Raw genomic sequence first — 19980 nt, 5'->3', positions numbered from 1 at the left:
CAGTGGTGTAGCTGGAACTCGCAGTCTCTTCAAAAACAGCGTTGGAGGGTGTAGGAGACACCTTCTCTGGGAGGTTGTGCTGCTAGAAGTGGGATTCTCACTTACAAAGCAGAGGGGCATACTGACTTCAGAGTTCCCCACACAGAAAGTGGGAATGATTTAACAAGTTAGCTTAGAATCATAGAATCAATTAGATTGGAAAAGGCCTTTAAGATAATAAAATCCAACCTTTACTGCCAAGTTCACCACTAAACCATGTCACTAAGGGCCTCTTCTATGTGTTTTGTGAACACTTGCAGGGATGATGATTCTACCACTTCCCTGGGCAGCCTATTCCAATGTCTGAGCATCCTTTCAGTGAAGAAGTTTTTCCAAATATCCAGTCTAAACCTCCCCTGGCAAAGCTTGAGGCCTTTTCCTCTTGTCCTATCACTTCTTACTTGAGAGAAGAGACCAGCCACCTTCTTAGTCTGTCCTCCTTTCATGTAGTTGTAGAGAGCAGTAAGGTCCCCCTGAGCCTTCTCCAGGCTAAACCCCCCAGGTCCCTCAGCCGTTCCCCATCACACTTGTGTTCCAGGCCCTGCACCAGCATCATTGCCCTTTTCTGGACCCACTCCAGCACCTCAGTGTCTCTCTTGTAGTGAGGGGACCAGAGGTGAACACAGGATTCAAGGTGCAGCCTCACCAGTGCTGAGTACAGGGGGATGATCACTGCCTTGGCCCTGCTGGCCACGCTATTGCTGATACAGGCCAGGATGCCGTTGGTCTTCTGGGCTGCCTCGGCAAAAGCTGGCTCATGATCATCAGTCAGCATCCCCAGGTCCTTTTCTGCCTGTAGCATTGTGTGGGGTTGTTGTGGCCCAGATCCAGGACCTGGCTCTTTACCTTGTTGAATCTCATACCGCTGGGCACAGCACATCGATTCAGCCTGCCCAGATCCCTTTGCAGAGCCTTTCTATCCTTCAGCAGATCAGCACTCCCAGCCTGCTGGGTGTTGTCTGCAAATTTACTGAGGGTGCATTCAATCCCCTCATTCAGATCAGATCATCAGTGAAGATATTTAATAACACTGGCCCTAACACCAAGCCCAGAGGGACGTCACTAGTGACCGAGCACCAACTAGATGTGACACCATTTACCATCACTTCTTGGGCTCTGCCATCCAGGCAGTTTCCAACCCAGCCAGTTCCTCCAGGAGAATGCTGTCAGAAACAGTGTCAAATGCTTTACTGAAGTCCAAATAGACAATGTCTACAGCCTTTCCCTCATCAACCAGGCAGGTCACCTTGTCATAGAATGAGATTAGGTTGGTCATGCAGGACCTGCCCTTCATGAACCTGTGTCAACTGGTCCTGGTCCCTTCTTTTCCCACACATGCTTTATGATCTTACTTAGGATGATCTGCTCTGTGATGTTCCCCAGCAGTGAGGTCAGGCTGATAAGCCTGTAGTTTCTGGGGTCCCCCTTCCTACGTACAAGAGAAGTGTCACTTATACTGTGGTCTGCAGTCTTCCCTCATTTGAGTGATAAGGATGATGCAACCAGTTGTTAGATACGCAGCATTTACTTAACGTCAGCACATATAAAAGCTAAGTATTCCCAGTGTAATTTTTCAGTGTGAGTAGTCAGTGATCTGTTGGGTAATGTTTGCATGTGACACCAGTGATGAGCTTTATTATCTTTTTAATGTTAATTCAGAAGGAGAGGCCTTTACTTGGCATAAAGGGTATTTCCTTATAATCACTTTTTCTTGCAGTTAATGACTACTGTTAGATGCTGGCTTTTCTTTCTATCCCTGGAAGTGCTAATGGATAGTGGGAATGAGATTCTCTGTTATGGTGGACTTTATGATACATCTATTAAGAAACCTTATCTCACCTTGAATAATACTCCTTAAGTGTTCATTAGCATATAATGCCATTAAGTTTCATAAAAACAAAGATCTTGGAGAAATCCTTTTTCTGAGCACAAGAAATGTCTTTTAAACCAGGCATCCTTATTAAACCAAGTTTAACTCCTGTTATATACATGCTCTTTTTATTTTGGGGTGGGGGGGAATCACTTGGCTGCTGAGATAGCGGTTTTCAGTAACCACTTTTTTGTTAAATCCTAATAATGTCACTTTTAAGTTGCTTGTAACTTTCTTAATACATGTTCCCTCCAAGGTATAAACTTCAGCCTTTGTTGACTCGAAATTGACAATCTTGTTTCTTTTTTTCTTATTTAATATGAAACACTGCACAGTACTACAGGGAATGCACTAGAAGTGATGGGATTCTTAAGGTAGCTGTTGAGAATGTAAGAGGAAGATCAGCCCATATTGTCCAATACATTAATGTTAACACACTGTTAACACCTCAGAGTGTGCATTTACTTGACAACATGCAAACAATTCTCAAAATAAGAGCAGCATTTTATAGTATAATATATATATTTTGTAGTCTTGAATGATATTTTAATCTTAAGAGATATTAGAATTGCTATGAGCTATAGAAGATCTCAAGCATGTCTTTTATGTATTTCATCGTTTCCCAATTACTTCAGTGTTTTAAGTATATGTTGAGTATCTCAGTACAAACATTTTCATTCCAATGTTAACTTTAAGATTAGCTTTTAGATCTGAAAAACAGATTTCCAGAAATCGGGGGTTAGGATTTAAAGGTATTTAGGGATTTGGATGTAAGGACTGTGCCCAGGAGCAGTTTCAGAAGAAGAAAAAGTGTATTTTCCACTTCACCAGCAAAAGCCAAGTGTTCGAAACTACTTAAAGCAACAGCATGTGAATTGTAGTCAACTTTGTGATCACTCTGAGCTCTTCCATTTTAGTGGGTAATGAGTATACCGAGTTGTTTTAAATATCTATAATTCTAACCTTGGAAGCGATGTCAGTCCTGAACTTTTGACAATCACCCAGATACGAGTGCTGAGCTAGGAGAGAATTTTCTCTCTCAGAAATGTTCATATCTGCTTCTGTGTAGTTTATATTTTACTAATCCTTTGCAGCACCTTGTGTTAATCTGTTAGAAATAAAATACTGAATTAGATTACTGGTGTAAGAAAAATAACTATTTCTGTTTCCAAGCAGAAGGACAGATTCTTGATGGTATTTAAGTATTTGATAGCTTCTTTAGCAGAGCCTTTTTTTATATATTATTTGTTGACATTGCACAATTGAAAACAACATTACATTTAAATATATTTGTTGTTTGGACTTCATATTCTAATTGCCTTTAAATCTTTCTTTTCTGTACAGTTAACAAATATTTAAGCTCTGAAAATCCACTGTTCTTTGAACTGCGTGCCAGATACCTTATTGCCTGTGAACGCATCCCTGAGGCAATGGCTCTTATCAAATCTTGCATAAATCATCCAGATATCAGTAAAGATCTGTATTTCCATCAAGCTCTTTTCACCTGTCTTTATATGTCACCATTAGAAGATCAGCTATTCCAGGAGGTATTGTTTGTCAGTATACATTTTGTTTAATTAAATACTTACTGTATACGAGTTGTCAAGAGGAACATACGGAACTCTGTTTTTGTAGAACCAAATGTCATAAAATCAGGCAACTACAGTGCTGTTGCTTAACTTAGTGCTTGTTTAAGCTTTGAAAAGTTAAATGTTAAGTGCCTACAAATCTTGTTGACCTAGATACAATTTTTTGGTGGAGTTTACTTGTAGATAATGTACCCTAAATAACTTGAGTCATTAATATTTTGTAACTTCAGTGTATTGACTATTTTACTATTGACTATTATTTTAGTAAAAGCTCTTTAGCCTAACTGATGTCAGTCCAGTGTTCTGTGCCTTATAAATTTTGAGTAGCCTTAAGGTTTTTTGATGGTACCCCCCTATGTAAAATGACACTCTAGCTGAATGTGGCCCTGCTTTACCGCTGATAGCACTTACTAGATAACACTGCTTTTCCTAACCTTATTTTGAGAACAAGCTAAGTCATGCAAAGAAAGTGCTTTTGTGTCGTCTTTTAATTTCTTGGACAATTATTCTGATTGTCATTGCTCTAAGAAATACGAAAGAACTCTAAATTAATGTCCAAAATCTCAATTTACAGACCTACACAAAAGCTAGTCCAAAGAAATCCAATGTCACTAGCAAGTCCTGAAGTTTTCAGTAGCTTCTTTAATATAGCAGGGTCTGCTAGGGTTTTATTTCATGTTAGCAAATTTATCTAAATTGATTTTATTTTAATTGTATAGCACTTGTTGAGGACTGATTGCAAGAGTGGAATTGAGATCATCTGCAACACTGAAAAAGAAGGGAAGACTACCTTAGCCTTACAGCTATGTGAATCGTTCCTAGTCCCTCAGCTTCAAAATGGGGACATGTATTGTATATGGTAAATACTTTCTTTCTGGTGAAGCAGCTGAGCAGATAATCGGTGCTTATTGCCAAAATGACTCATCTACTTTGAGGTGTAGCTCAAGTTTAACATACAAGATAAAAACATTCTAACGTGGTCTTTAAACTTTCCTACTACATCTGTTATGCCTGCTTGCCTTTTTACACACAGTCGTGCACAATGGTAGCCTACATGGTACATAACACATGAACTGTTTCAAAGTAACAGAAGGGTGGGCCTTCACGTACTTTAGGCTATAAACACCTAGAAATATGACATTTGTTACTAGCAATGTGTAACAATATGCAGACTGTAGACTCCCTGGCAATGCAGATATTTTTCTGTCCTGCTAGTTTAATGACACTGCTTTATAATAAGAAGGGGGTAATATGTCATCAGTATGCCTAAGGAGAATATATGATTCTGAAAATGTGCTACTTAATATGGGAGCTTTTATTTCTTAAAGAGAGCCATAAAATAAATGGTGGTACTCTAGAAAACATTTAAGTAATAACGTCTTCATCCGCATTAAATCATCTTGATGGTTGGATGCTTTTATGTTTTTAGAAGCGTTTTCTAAAGAGTTGTCAAAACAAATTTCATCATTTGGAGGACTGAACGATGGCTAAGGAAGATAATCCTCTTTAGGCTGGATAATTTCTGTATCAAAAGTAACATTTGCATTCACTGATAAAGTATGCTCAATTTGTTTGATTGTGTAGTTGAAGAAGAAAAGCTTATTTAGGAAGGATTTAATTTTTTCTTCAGTCAATAGAGCTCTTATTAAGCTTGTAATCAATTTTAATAATGGAGTTTAGAGTCTGTATTGGGTTTCTATATTCCCAGGGTTTGGGGAATTGAGAAGTAAGAAGTGGTGTTTTGTTTTTTTTTCTCAAGGAAGTGAGGAAGGTCAGAAATGACAATGTTTGGTTTGTTATTTTTTTCTCTTAACTTTGAATAAGTGATTGCATTGCATCAAAACCTTTGGAAAAATGATCAACATACATTTATAATACAATATATTGTCAATAGTTAGCGTCAGTTTTCAGTCTGTCCAGGAGAAGGTGGACGTGACTGTCCCCATAGGACAGATGAAGAAATCCAACTGAAAAGGTACATAGTTTGTGAATGGAATCCAGCTTTGCTGATTCCTGCCCAAATGCTGCATCTCCTGACTTCTTACTTCTTGGGAAATTTGCAGATGTAACTTAAATACATTAGTTACATGTTAGTTACTAATTCATGATTAGTGCTTTCTGTTTCGGGGATTCAGTCTTTTAAGAAACACATTTTAAATCAAGCCTACTTTTTATGTCTTTTGCTGTAGTTAGATGTTAACCTTGCTCTTAACCCAGTTTATAACCAAGTTTTGCATCAGCCTTTCTAAAAATTGCTAGTCGAAACAAGACATTTGTCCTTTTGTTCTGGCAAAGTGGATGTCAGAAATGAAATTCCAGAAGAAACTAAAGTACTGTTTGATACCTGTTTATCAAGGAAACCATTCTGGCATCTCTCAGTATTTTGATCTTCTGTTCAAAATACAGAACTTGAGGATCTTTGAAAGAGTTCAGAGCAGTTATGTCTGGGCAACTAAAACAGCTAGTTCATTCTTTACAGATGCTGAGCCTTAACAATTGCAAACCCAACAAGAGAATCTGTGGACTACTAGATAATGTAATCTGGAGCAGAGCTTGTGAAGGCATGTCTATATTGTAATTCAAATATCTGAAGAAGTAGGAGCCAGGTTAAATTAATCCACATCATGTAGAAGATTTTAATGTAGCGCAGCATAAATCATCTTGCCTTGTTTGGAATTGAGGACTTTGCAGATCTAGCAGACATCTAGCGGCAAACACTACTAGCAAAGATAAATATCAGAATAGGTTAGAAAGATGTAAATAGCAGGTACTTGTTACCACTTCATGTGAAGCAACCTCTCTGAAGTCTTCCAAGGTGAAACCATTAGCTCCATAGTATCTCAGAGGAAGATTAACTTTAAGCAGCTCTGTCACAAAACTCTCCCTGTTTTCATTGATGCTAATAATAAACTATGATCAGAACTACTTTTCTGAAGTGAAAGCCCACTGACAAATGAATCACAAAGCTAGCTGGGCTTGATCTGACTAGAGAAATTTGTTTGTAAGGTATTGTTAAGCAAAGAGTCCAGTTATGAATGACTTTCTGGTATCAGTAAGTGATGTCTCTTCAGGAAGACAGCCAAGATTTTGATGGAACAAGCATAGCAGAATGGCTTTGCCTTCTCTGCCAGGCAGTTTTTAAGTGCTGTTTTGTCTGTTCTCAAGTGCTTCCTAATTAGTAAATTCAGTAAGTCAAGGATGTTTCCACATGTTTAAGTCTTGCATTTAGGCAATTTTTGTGACCTAGATAACATTTTGGTGAAGTGTGCTAATCTATAACCAAGGAAAGACAGACTTCCTTCTTGTCAACAATAGTAAAGGGTTTAGATCTAGCTACGGCAGAGCGGACCTAACTGTTCTTTTATATTGCTGATGGAGGCACACAATTGTTGTGGTATCTTGTAGAGGGGGTACCAGGCTACTTTCCTCTGGTAAAGAGTTACGGAGTTCTGTGGTCTCACAGTAACAATTTAAACTGTCCCAACACGTGTCTATGGTAGTTCAAGCACAGGCCTCAATGTGAACTAAGTTAGACCATCCAAGAAGTAAATGTCATTAAGTACTGTATTACTGTGCCATAATAATCAAGCAAATAGAAAACTACCCCTGCCTACGTTATCTCAAGTTTCTCACCTGTGTTGTGGTCAGTGCCACAGAAATAATACATCAAATGCTGCTGACTTCTGTTTCACGTCAAGGTCTAATCACGTGGTGGTTAAACTGAATTAACAGCTTGTTCTTCACCCCGGAGCTGTTGCTTCTACTTTGAGTTTTCTCCATTCCTGTTTCAGCTCTTGTCGTTGTACCAACTTGTTTGAACACATGGCAAGCCATTTTAACCACTAATCTCTCAGAAGAATAATCTGGTTTTTCTGTTTCTCTGGGATTAGCGTTGAAATGGGCTGCTCTGAAATGGTATGAGGCAAAGCAGAGGATAAGTTATTTAATTTTGCTAACTTTTAACAGCGAAAATGCTCAGTTCTTTCTTTTGAACGTCAGCTTGAGGCTTTAACTGGATTTTGTGAATGGTTTGGTGCAGGAAGTTTCAAACTTGTATGTGAAGTTTGCAAAGACTTCAGGTGTTTTGGTTTCAGCCTGGAAAAGGCTTGTATCTTTATCTGCCTCTAAGGCTGATACATGTTTTTGTGGGTAGAGCTGCTTACAGAACTCCTTTTCACAGTTTTTCCCCACGAAAGCTTGATCTCTGTTTTGACTTCAGTCTCCTTGGGTTCTGAATGAAAGAAAACAATGATTTTCTTTTGTCTAGCCCTTAAATGTCAGGCAGAATTGCAGAGCTGTCCTAAATGTCAAAGCGAAGTTGGTGTTTTGTCATGGGCAGTTCTGTCACTTCCCTTCATGCTGGCACTCACCTCGCTAGACAAGCTTAGTCTCAAAAGGTTTGTCTGATTTGTATCTGGCACAGAGTAGAGGCTCTGAAAGATCAGCTAAATAGTAACTGGGTTTGTGTTTTCTGAGGGAGGAGGCTGGTGGAATAAAGAAGTGTCTTCCTTCAGAAAATCAAAGTCGACTGGTCCCCTGTTTGCATTGTAACGTTATGGTAGGATTTCTGCCTAGTCCTAACTGTATCTACTCCCGTGTAAAATCTTAGTGCTGGCAAATTTTCTTATAACTAAAAGTGAAGTCCAGTTGCCTTTTCCAAGTCTCTGAATTATAGTACATAGAACTTACAGGCTGTAAATTTCAATTAGCTGTATTTTGTAGACTAAACACATTACCTGTGCAGGAGCTCTGCTGCAGGATCTAGCAATCTATTCTTAGGTTTCCTTATATCAGTCAGAAATGCTGTTTGACTAAACATTAGAGAGATACATGAATAGCTGTAGAAACTGATGCTTTCATGTAACTGCTTTTGGCTAGAAAGGGCAGCAATGACAGCATTAAGAGAAGAAAATCGTGTTGTAATACGCACAACTGGAGAACATCAATATTTCTTGTCAATGGACTGTATCAGAAGCTAGCTTTCTACAAAGCTCCCATTTTCCACATTCAAACACTTATTTTCTTGAAGGACTCCTTATCCTTGCACTGAAAGTAACTTAATCCCAAGAGCACACAGAGCTTGCTGTTCAGCCTGACATTTATTGCCTGTGGTGTTAAGGGCTAGATGCTGTAGCATCTGATTTTATTATGCAGTTCTCTGATACTAAGCTGAATACATTAATATCCTGTTGAATATTTAATTGGCTCAGTGATAGGAGATACCCTGAATGCTTTAACAAAGTAATTAAGTTGCATTTTCCATTGTGCACATTGTGTACAGTTAATTAGTTTGGTATTACACCCTCAAATATAGTTTTAGTTACTGAATACGCAAATAATTGTTCTTAGTAACGCATCATGCTTAGTGATAAGAGTTCTAAAACTCCATCTAACTATGAACTGTTTTGTTCTGTACTTATAGGGACCTGATCTTCATTTGGAGCAAACTGCAGCTTAAATCTAACCCATCAAAACAAGTATTTGTCGACCAGTGCTACCAGCTTTTAAGAATCGCAACCAATGTCAGAGTAATTTTCCCTTTCATGAAAGTCATTAAGGATGAAGTAAGTTTTGGTTCTTTGTTTTTACCCTACCCCCCCATTCTTTTTGTAACTCAAGAGGAGTGATGTTTATGTTGTGTAATGGCCATTTTTTGTGCAAAGGTAAGAGGGGGTGGGGAATAGCACACTGTTCTCTTAAAAATCTGTCCAAATCCAGAATGCACATCAATGTTATGATTGCCCTTGATCTGTTCTGTGTCTTTAAGATTGGTTTTTTTTTCTTGAATTCTAAGGTTTTTTTCTTTCTGCTGTAGTAAATTTGAGGAATGTCATCCCCTATAAATAAATGGGGAAATTAATAATAAACACGTGGAGCAAACGTGAAAAATTCACTCGTTTGTTTTGTGGATTTTTAGCCTTCCTCCTTAAGGAAATAGGACTTGCATGGTGCCATTTCATCTGCCTTTCACCCTCATTAAGTTTTGCATCCTTCCACCAGTTCTAACCAAATCTGAAGAAATGCTTAACGTAACAAAGGAAAAGCTAGGCTAAACCAGGAGAAGACATAATTTTGCTTCAGAAGGGTGTGATGTGTTTCATGCTTCAGATGTTAGGCTTACACTGTCCCGTACACCTGCAAAAGATGTCACGTGCAACGCTTTGCACGCAGGTGTGCAAGTTGTTTCCAAATGTGTTTCTTACCATTACCCTGACTGCACAGAGCTCCTTCATATTCTGTGCCCTAAGTGAATTATGAATGGTCACGGGTGCTGCTGTATGGTTCTAAATGAAACATTACTGTTCAAGATTTTGATCTCGGTATGTATTCTAAAACACTTGTGGTGAAATGAATAACTGTTATTTGTATTTTCATCTGAGTGAATATATATTTTTAATAACCTACTACATACGGAGCATTGTGTGTATTTGTTAATGCACCTTTTAGGTGGGTATTAATTTGTAAACTTCCTGAAACTCTTTTTACATTAATCTGCTGCCTGTTGGGCAGCATATTTCTGATCACCCATCTGAATGGGAGGGCCTGCAGCCTTAAGTGTGGAATAGGGATTCTGCTCAGTGAAAGGATAGTCAGTCACTCTGAAGACTCAAGCCTTTTAGAATGCTTGGCCATGGGTTGTTAAGGCTTCTGTGGTGGTTACTGTTCAAAATTGAAGGCAATATTATATAGCTTCTGTTTTTATGCACTGCAAGTTAAATGAGTTAGAACAGGGACAAAATACAGAGTAACTGTCCAGTGATAGTGTGGAACAGCATAGGCAATGAAGATGTAGATAGGATACTGCTAGAACAGTATTATGTGATTTGCTGCAGTCTTGTTTTATATCCCTAAATAATTAATTGTCTTTTAATTACAGTACTGCACATGGAAAAAGCATCTGAAGCTTTGCTGATAGTAACTACATAGCTTCCAGTGCAAACCAGATGTTCTTGTGGGTCATTGTTGTACCTGTATTTTACAGTCTTGTTTGAACGTTATTCTAAGACGTACATGCTTTTAGGTGAAATATGCGAGCAGGATGCTTTCTGAACTGCTGTTTTGAGCGTAGATTAATACAAATACATGGGAAGTTGATGTTTGGGCATTGTTTATACTAGCTCTCTTTTTTCCCCTGCGAGTCTGATTCTTTTGTTTTACTTTGAAGCTGTAGAGTTCTGTAAGCCCATAAGGAAAACACTGTTATGCATACTCTATAATTATGTATACTGTGATTTCCTTTCCGCAGGTTGGTGATGATGGTCTTCAGATATGCGTTGAGATATGTGGTTGTGCCCTACAGTTGGACCTCCGTGAAGATCCCACCATGAAAAGTCTTATTTATAAAGCAATTGCTCATTTTCTGCCAAATGACTTAGAGATCCTCAGAATTTGTGCTCTTTCAATCTTTTTTCTTGAGCGCACCTTGGAATCTTACTACACTGTTGAACATTTATATAAATGTGCAGATGAAGAATACAATGAGTGCACTAGTTCTGTTCAAAACCGTGTACGTTTTGAATTGCTTCCAATTTTGAAAAAAGGTTTGTTTTTTGATCCCGAGTTTTGGAATTTCTTGATGATCAAGCAGAATTGTTTAGCATTGTTGGGGGATAAAGCCTTCATTAGCTTAAGTGAAAATACACTGGAAAACTCTACTGCAAATACAGAGAAGATAACAGAGTATAGGGCTCTGGGTGACGAGCGTGCTTGTTTAACAGATGTTAGCAATGGTGAGCTTGACCCGGAAGATGTCTCTGAAGCCCAGTCCAAAGGTAATGCCAGAAAGAACGATGAAGCTCTTGAGGCATCTGAAATGTTAGATCAAACCGTACCAAGGCACCGCTGTGTGATATGCAACAAGGAGTTTCTTGGTGGTCACATTGTAAAACATGCACAAGCTCACCAAAAAAAGGGCAGTTTTTCCTGTGTACTTTGCACCAGAAAGTTCAGGCAAAAAGGACTTATGCTGAAGCACTTGAAGAATCACGTCAGGAAGATAGAAAGGCAACATCTTGCTGCAGTTATTGAGGCTGGTCGGCGGGCTTCTGTTCTTAATGAAGTAGAATGTTCTGATGTCACTCCCTCTCTTGAAAATGGGAATTCGGATGGTTCCAAAGATGACGAACCAGAGACTGCAAGAGCACCAAGTGCTGACCAAATGGTCCAAGTGGAGGAGCAGAACACGGAACAGGTATTTGCGGTGGGAAACCATCTAAGTGACCAGGATGATGCTACTGAAAATAGTAGTGACAGCTGTTTCAATAATGTTCCTGATGCTTTAAGTACAGAAAGTTTGCCTGAAGACGATGACAGCTCCAGTAAAGAGTCACCTATTCTGCATAAAGTGAATGGAGCTTTTTGTCCTCAAAAAGATGATGCTATGGATGAGGAAGGAAGCTTTAAGTGCCCTGCTAGTGGTTGTGCTAGAGTGTTTAAAAAGATAAGATTCCTCAATAAACACGCGAGGAAAAGTCATCCGACTGATTTGAAGGTGCAGCAGCATATAATGAAGTGGAATAAAGGAAAATGCCGTTTCTGTCAGAGAAAATTTGCCGATTCCCAACATTTTATAGACCACCTGAAGAGACACGTGTATCCAAACGTTTACTTTTGTTTACACTTTAATTGTAATCAGAGATTTAAGCTGTCAACTGAGCTTGCCGAGCATACAAAAAGTCACGGTGTTTTTAAAGCGCAGTGCAATTTTGCAGAGTGCTGCGAGCTGTTTGAGGAGCTCCCTTTGCTGTATGAACACGAGGCTCAGCATTATTTAAATAAAACACCAGAATGTTCTGAAGATGCAAGCGAAAAGGAGTCTTCAGATGATCCTTCAGAACTTTGTAGTTTCCAAGATGATGATGAATCTGTTAATGAGAAGGAAACTGTCGATTTACCAATTCCAACTTGGAAGTCAAGGAAGGATTCTACAGAACCAAAGACATACATTCAAAGTGTGGAGAAGAAGGCAAATAATGTAATTCATAATGGAAATGAAAGTTCATCTGAGGGTAGCACTACAGTTTTAAGTTTGACAGACCAAAAGACATCTGCGTTACAGCCAAATTCTGAACACTGTAATGCTGGTAGTGACCAACTCGTCAATGGGCACAGCGACGTAGATCAGACATCATCAAAGTCATCAGAAATAACTTTGGACAGAGTGGCAGATGAAACAAGGACAGAAAATGGGTCAGTGTTACCAGTGTTACAGAATTGTACTGATACACCACAAAATAATACTGCTGCCTCGCAAGTACCTTCTAAACCAAATCCAACAACAGAGAATACTTCGTATGGTGTCATCCTAACAAAGCCGTATGTTAGACCATTGCCTCCAAGTTACCTTGATGAACGCTACATTAGCATGCCAAAACGTAGAAAACTTTTGGCTGATGAAGTAGATGCTTATTCTGAACAAGATAAAATTTGTAGCAAATCAACAGAAAGATTTAGATGTGGCAACTGCTTGACCATCTACTGTAATTCAGAAGCACTTGAGGCTCACCTTGCACAAAAGAAGTGTCAGACGCTCTTTGGATTCGATTCAGATGACGAAAGTAAGTCTTCTGTTCCTTCTGGGTTGGTTGGTTGGTTTGGAGGTAAATCCCAACCAGAAAATGGTCTTTGGAAATAGGCAAACTGATGGAATAGATAAGACAGACATAACTTCCAAGCAATTGTAGTATGCCAGAACTTAAGAGAATTATATAGGAACACTGCTAAATTGGAAGTTCAAATTGAACATGCTGTTTAGAATAAGAAAGGGGTGGTGAGAATCGTTTGGCAGCTCTAATGGAAAAGGCTTCTTGTAAAACAGAATCATAGAATCACAGAATCGTTAGGGTTGGGAAGGACCTTAAGATCATCTATGGGCTAATTCAGCCTGTCTTTCCTTGCAAGCTTGAAGCTAAACATGTTGAAGAACATCAACAGTGTTTTAGATAAAGGAATGATTTACATGGGTTAGTCTTCATTTTCATCCCAGTGCACTGTTTTTTTCTTACAGGTGCCTGATTCGATGTTGTGGGAAAATGCATCAAACGAGGAGTGGTGTAAGAAAACACTACATGCAGAAGCATCAGTTCGTTTCCCAGTTGGCCTTAATCATAAAGCAGTCTCAAATTACTGAAGAAAAATATGACCTTGATAAAGACAAAGCACATTTTCTAAACAAAAAACTCACAGAGGAATAATAGGAGCTCTGCTGCAGGTCTTTAGTCCAGAAAGGTTGCTACAAAATCCCCAAAGTACCAGTTATCCGAAAAGCCACATTCATTCCAAATGCGTGATTGAAGCTTAGTGGCAGTCTTTCTAGCATGAAGGTTTAAGGAAAATAAGGCATACAGTTGAGCAGGCAGAGAAAGCAGAGGTGTTAATTGCCTTATGGAAAGAAAAGCAGCCGATTCCAAAAGCTGCTTTAGTTGGAAAATGTGTGGTTCAAGGGCATCCATCCACAGAACTGGGAAGGAATCATTCAAGAAAGTGTTACATTAGTATACTATGGATAAGAAATGTGTAGAACTATGCATTCTCTTTTCAAAGTTTGAGTGTGTGATTCCGTTATCTGCTCCAAAGTACGGAGCTTATTTAACAAACTTATACTCAGAATCCAAAAAGAGGAATGTAGAAAGGAATCTAAGATGGATGGAATGCTCAAATAGCCAAAATCTTGAAGTACAGAGTGTGCAAGGAAAAGTCAATTAATGTGATACTAAACGTGAAAGTTGTGCACAGAGGAAATGAGATGCCTGCAAGAGAAACCCTTTGCGAGGCTATGGTAAAGGTGTGTGTTAAGAGTGTCCTGTAAAACATCTGTTGTAGGTGCAGGAAGACTTAATACAAGCAGTACATGCACAGATTGTGTGGATGTCAACAGAAGATTGAAACAAATACAGAATGCGAAGGGGGTTAAGCTTGCATTACAGAGCAGAGTTAAACTTCATGCAAATATGGAGGTTCTTCAGCTGTCTGTATGACCAAAAAGAGATGGCTTCCTGTTTTAAAAAGAGAGGTGAGGAAAGGGCAGGCAAAAGCAGAGCACATGTCCAGTTGGAAAAGATCAGGAAGAGCCTGTTTCACATGTGGTACTGCTTAATGGTGGTAGATTGCAACTCAGTACTGTAACTAATTATTTACTGTCTAGAGGAAGGGAGAAAACACATACTGACTCAACCTTAAGACATGTTATGACCCTATCTAATAGCATCTCTTGAAAAGATAGCCTTTCCCAGAAGAAAGTGAAGGAGTTAGGCTTAACTGTTAAGCACTTTATCCCAAATTCACTGTTCATAGAACCAATCAGAATGTGAAGACAGGAAATTTGACTCATTCAGCTCTATATGTAACACTGAAAACAGGACATTTGGAAACCAAAAAGGTGCTGTTGTAGTTGTTGGTCTTTCCACCCCAACCAGAGGTGTGGCAAACACGCATGTTGTCTAATTACTGTGTTGATTTAATTTATCTTACCCTGTCTTGCCACCTGGAAAGGTTTCATTTGGGATCCTGTTCTCTGCGGGTGACTGCAAAAATTAATGTGACCATAGACACGGAAAGCGTAGTGGTAAAACCTGGTGTGTACTGGCAGAGTCATCACAGCAATGTAGGACAGCCAAAACCAACTATTCCTGCTCAGCTAGTTTGCTTACCAAATAGTTCATCACCACGCTTGTATGGCATAGTAAGATGATCAACTTGCTTAAATCAACAGATATGTGAAATCTAATGAGCAAAAAATCAAGAGGTACATAAAAGATCTGTTCATTGTAGCAACGGCTCACACTTGCGAACCTAAGAGTTTCATTGTAAAATAGGCTGTTAAGTAGTTCTGGAACTTAATAGTTCAGTAATGCCTCTGCTAATAATCCTCTGTGAAATTAAACATATTTGCATTAATTCTGCTTCCTTTTCCCCTCCTGGGAGGTAAAAAGAATGCAAATTCAAACGAATATTCTTCTGAATGGTAGAACATTCTTGCCTTAACTTTTGAGTTGGATTAACATACAAGGTTATAAAATTATGATCACAGGTATGTGTGCATTACATTAATACTGATGACTGGCCCACTTTGAGATTTGTGTGACATTTGAGGCACCAAAGAATTATTTTTGCAGTTGCAAAAAACCTGACTTAAATGCATCATTCATTATATATACGTATATACGCACACTCTATATATTTACATGTATAAATACATTAAAAGTTTTTAAAACTTAAAATTAATGGGGACCTTATCAGTCAAATGCACTTTCACTTTTTTTTTTTGCTTCCAATTAATTTTTAAGGACGCAGTTATATTGAATGTTCCCAGGGTCCCCTTTCTTTGCATAACATTGTTAATTTAGTTAAATTTGCTTAAATATATTTGAAATGGGAAAAAAAAAAGGTTAATTTTAAAGTATTACAGTTTGAAGAATCTGAAAACGCAGAGAATAGATATTACAAACATGTTTGTATAAAGTCTTTTCAATGTACCTTTAATCTTTGGTGCTTTTTTGCCTTTTCCTGGAGCTCCATGTGTTTGAAGATGCTTTAAAACCATGATTTGAGTCTTGTATTTTCTTTAAGTGTGTAGATACATGCATCTATGTACATGCATAAACTGTGACCATAATTTTTTGTACCTGCATTAAACTAATTTTTGTTCGAAGATGCTTTTCTTGGACACCACCATTTGTTTATGCTATGTGTTCAGTATGTACGCTTTGGAGAACTGGAAAACTGAACTCTTCCATAGGTGGGCATCAGCATCACCTAACACCTGTCAGAAATACACTGAATTGACTTCAAGTAGCAAGTGGGTGGTAACGTTTTTGTTTTAAGTAATGATCTTTTACTTCAAAAGACATTGCATTTCATACAAACTACTCTCTGATACCTGTTGGTATTCTCAGATAGTTGCAGTATTAAGCAACTTTGATTATGAGTGAAGAGATACTTGTGTGGGTGATAACTCTACATGTTTTTAACAGTTCTTTAGTATGTTGAGTATTACCCTACATTAAGCCTGAAACTTCTAGAGCTGAAAAAGGTTCCAGATCTAAAATGGAAAGGGTTTGTTTTACGCAGGCATTAAGCATTGGAAATACTTCTTCAGGATGTCACTGTGATTCAATAAATACAGAAGTACATGTGTAACGTAAGCATGCAGATCTCTTAAAGCTGCCTCAAGTTACACATGAGCTTAGGAGCTTTGTTGGATCCAAGTCTGTGCATTTCATTGCTGATAACTGTATTCTAATAACATTCCTCCAGGTGGCTGTAACTTGGATTTAGACTTTCCTTTTAAGACTGTCTACTCTAACCCGATCACAGTTCAATGTAAAGGTCGTGTAAGTTCTGATTTTCCAAGAGCTGCCGCTTGATAGGCACCTTTCACAACAAAACAGAAGTCCTGAAAATAGCTTGAAAGTGGTCATATCTGTGGGGAAAGGTCACTGGTACTTTGGTTATTTAGCCATATTCATTAAAACTCTATAAATTGTATAGTTTGGATAATTTATAACATTAAACTTTGTGATTTTAATATCACCTGGAAGGTTCAGCTGTACTCATTTCTTTTACTGTTTTAACACCAGTGCTATGGACACAAAGACTGAAAGGGGGTGGTAGTGTTACTATTTTCTTAATTTATTTGGTACTGTATAACACCTTTCTGATTAAATGCAATGTATGCATTTTTGGGACTCTTAATTTGTAAACGCTGTTACAGGTTCAGCAAGAAAGGAAATTTGTGCTTCCTTGTTGAATGTTAAATTATTTTACTTTGCATTTTATATAAGAGTACAAATTAAAACTGAGCCATCAAACTGCAATAAATCAACAGTAGTGTTTCATTTGAGAGACTTTTTTGTACTGTACATAGATTTGTTCAATAAAACATTGTCTTTGTTGTTGATAGAAATGGATTTTGTCTTTTGGGGAATCACTCTGAAAATACTGCTGCAGTGTTCAGCTACTGTGTTATGTTTGGTATACGATTGCTGCGCAACACCTGTGGCAAGCTGCCACATGTTGATGTTCCCGGTGACCAGGTGTGGGTATTTGGATTTGAATAGACTAAATCTAGTGCAGTGGATCAAGAATACCCAGGATTGCCAAGGAAATTGAACCAGAACTCTTTGATTTCCTGTCTCGCTCTCCCTGCCTTGCCTCCCTTTTTGTTTCCTCTAGCTAATAAACTACTTGCTCTCATAAATTTGGGACCCTCTTAGTTCAAGAAGTCCTCAAAAAGGCATAGTATTATTACAGATAAGTGCTGAAGAGAGAAGCTTTCCTGTGCATGAGGGAGAGGAATAGCTCTTTCGGTCTTCAGTCTGAGACGCATGAAGAACACCCCTGCGGATAAAAGCTTCCATCGGATCTGAACCTTAGACACCGTGCACTCCAGCCCTCAAGTCTGCCTCTGAGCATCTTCAAAACACTGGCCATTTAAGATGAATTAAGTAGTCACATACATTGGGACAGACTTTGGCGTTAGTGCATTTACCTCTGGTTTACAAGCACGGAGTTACCGTTTGGATGATGCGCTCCTCCAATAAAGGGAATCAGCCGGAACACAGTGGGAGATGGAAATCTGCTCACCTGGGATCTCGGAGCAGGACAGGCCTGCAAAGATAGACCTAGTGAGAAAGTGGGCATCCAGTGTTCTCTAACATGCATATGGAGAGGAGCATAAGGCTGGCAGGGCAGAGGTGGAGGTAGTAGGGGTTGAAAGGAATAATGCTTGCAAGGAAATCTGTATGTGCTGTTTAAAGAACTCAGCAGAGCCGTGTCCCTTTTAATGACTTGTATGGTGTTTACCCCTGGAAGCAGTGGCTTCAAAACGCATGGCTCTTAGCCACTCCTAAACTGTTGTGCCAAGGGCCCAAAAGCCCAATTTAGGGCTGTAGATGAGTCTGGATGCAACAGTTTTAAGGTACCACTGTTTCTAGTTTGTCTTCTTCCTCCATCATAAAAGAGTTCAAAGTTCCTCAGTGGTTCTGCGTTACAAGTACCAAATACTGGCCTAAATCTCTAAGGAAGATGTGCTGGCACTAGTACATAGAGCTAAGCCTCAGTTTTTGCACTTGATGAGCTTAATGTTTGTTTCTGATGCTGCTGCTACTAGAGATAGTAATCTCTGGTGTGATACAGTTGCTTTCTGTTGCTTTGTTTAGTCCCCTTGATTGAATGCTTGTAGTCCAGAGATAAAGACAGTGCAGTTGCTTTTTAGTTGGCTTCTGAAGGTTCAATACTGTTATCAAAAATGCTGGATTATTTAGTTTTTATTACTCACAGTCTCTAAATCCGTGGTGTTGACAGCAGTTTTTAAACTGTTTTCTGCCCAAATATGAATGGTGATTTTTGGTGTTGGTGTAACTTCAAGCTTACTTTTATTTGTGTGATTTTGACAAGGCCCTTGCTGAAGCAAGTTCAGTTTGGCCATAAGGGTAAGGGTTCTCAGATCCCTGGTACTACGGTATATGCACGTTGCAGGCAAAATGGTTATCATAAACGGCAGTGTATGTACAAGCCATTTGATAAATCCATTGCAAAAGACATTAACCAAATGTAAACTTCTGTGCCCTGGATATTGTTTTAATTCCTTTGCCTGAAACGTTGCCATGCCAGCAGTAAGTTTCTCTGTCCAACTTGGCCTTGAACACTGCCAGGGATGGAGCATTCACAGCTTCCCTGGGCAACCCATTCCAGTGCCTCACCACCCTTACAGTAAAGAACTTCCTCCTTATATCCAATCTAAACTTCTCCTGTTTAAGTTTTAACCCGTTACCTCTTGTCCTGTCACTACAGTCCCTAATGAAGAGTCCCTCCCCAGCATCCCTATTTCTCAGTGGTCCGCTTGGCAATGGGTTAGCGTGGCTGGACAAGAGGGCAGGGGAAGTTAGGTGTCCGGTGTTACCCAGCTGCATTGTACTGAACACTGAGCTTTGAACCCAAGGGGAGGTTAAGGTTCCTGGATGAATGAAGCACCTAACAATTAGAAACGCCTCGACAGACCAAAGAGCTCAACGAGGTGCTTGGAATAGTCCATGTAAGTTAAAAGAGATGCCAGTTTTGTGGTTGTTGAGTATGCAGATACCTTTGTACTTACCCGAATTTCATATGTTGAAAAGGTCATATTGGGAACCAGATTTTTCTGATCTGTAGAGTTACGCAAGAAATAGTTACCAGTGATGGCTTTTCAGAGGTATAAAATACGAGTTCAAGGTGATGGAATGTAATTGAACAGGAGGTACAGTTCAACTGAATGTGCTTCCTACTGTAACTAGCTACTGTTGTCCATTTTTAGAATCAGTTCTTTCATGCCATACATGTCATCTATCAGCATTATCAGCATTATTGCAGGCTAACTTGCTGGAAAATGTAGTGTAGGGTGGCAGTGGTAAAATGAGTTAATGGAGTGGTCAGTGTCATTTAAGTATGTGTGTAAATATCCTTAACTTATTATAGTTTATGACTGTGCCCCCCATAAAAGAACTA

General features: G+C 38.9%; 1 protein-coding gene across 6 annotated transcripts in view; it reads left to right on the top strand.

Annotated features, from left to right (window-relative positions):
• ZNF654 (zinc finger protein 654) overlaps positions 1-17401 on the top strand; it is a 37908-nt gene extending 20507 nt beyond the window's left edge. For 4 of the 6 annotated variants that reach the window (XM_057416040.1, XM_057416039.1, XM_057416043.1 and 1 more), the window contains 5 exons: positions 3254-3456; positions 4218-4357; positions 8921-9062; positions 10745-13055; positions 13505-17401. In XM_057416040.1, the coding sequence (XP_057272023.1) occupies positions 3254-3456; positions 4218-4357; positions 8921-9062; positions 10745-13055; positions 13505-13512 (2804 nt within the window). In that variant the 3' untranslated portion in view covers positions 13513-17401. The remainder of the gene's footprint in view (positions 1-3253; positions 3457-4217; positions 4358-8920; positions 9063-10744; positions 13056-13504) is intronic. The other 2 variants (XM_057416045.1, XM_057416044.1) reach the window with 1 other exon arrangement.
• Positions 17402-19980: the final 2579 nt, after the last annotated feature.

This window comes from Pezoporus wallicus, unplaced genomic scaffold (genome assembly GCF_028554395.1).
Source record: "Pezoporus wallicus isolate ANWC-B61680 ecotype Strahan unplaced genomic scaffold, APGP_CSIRO_Pwel_v1 contig_6814, whole genome shotgun sequence".
Lineage (NCBI taxonomy): Eukaryota > Metazoa > Chordata > Aves > Psittaciformes > Psittacidae > Pezoporus > Pezoporus wallicus.
This window is presented reverse-complemented; position numbering and strand designations above follow the sequence as displayed.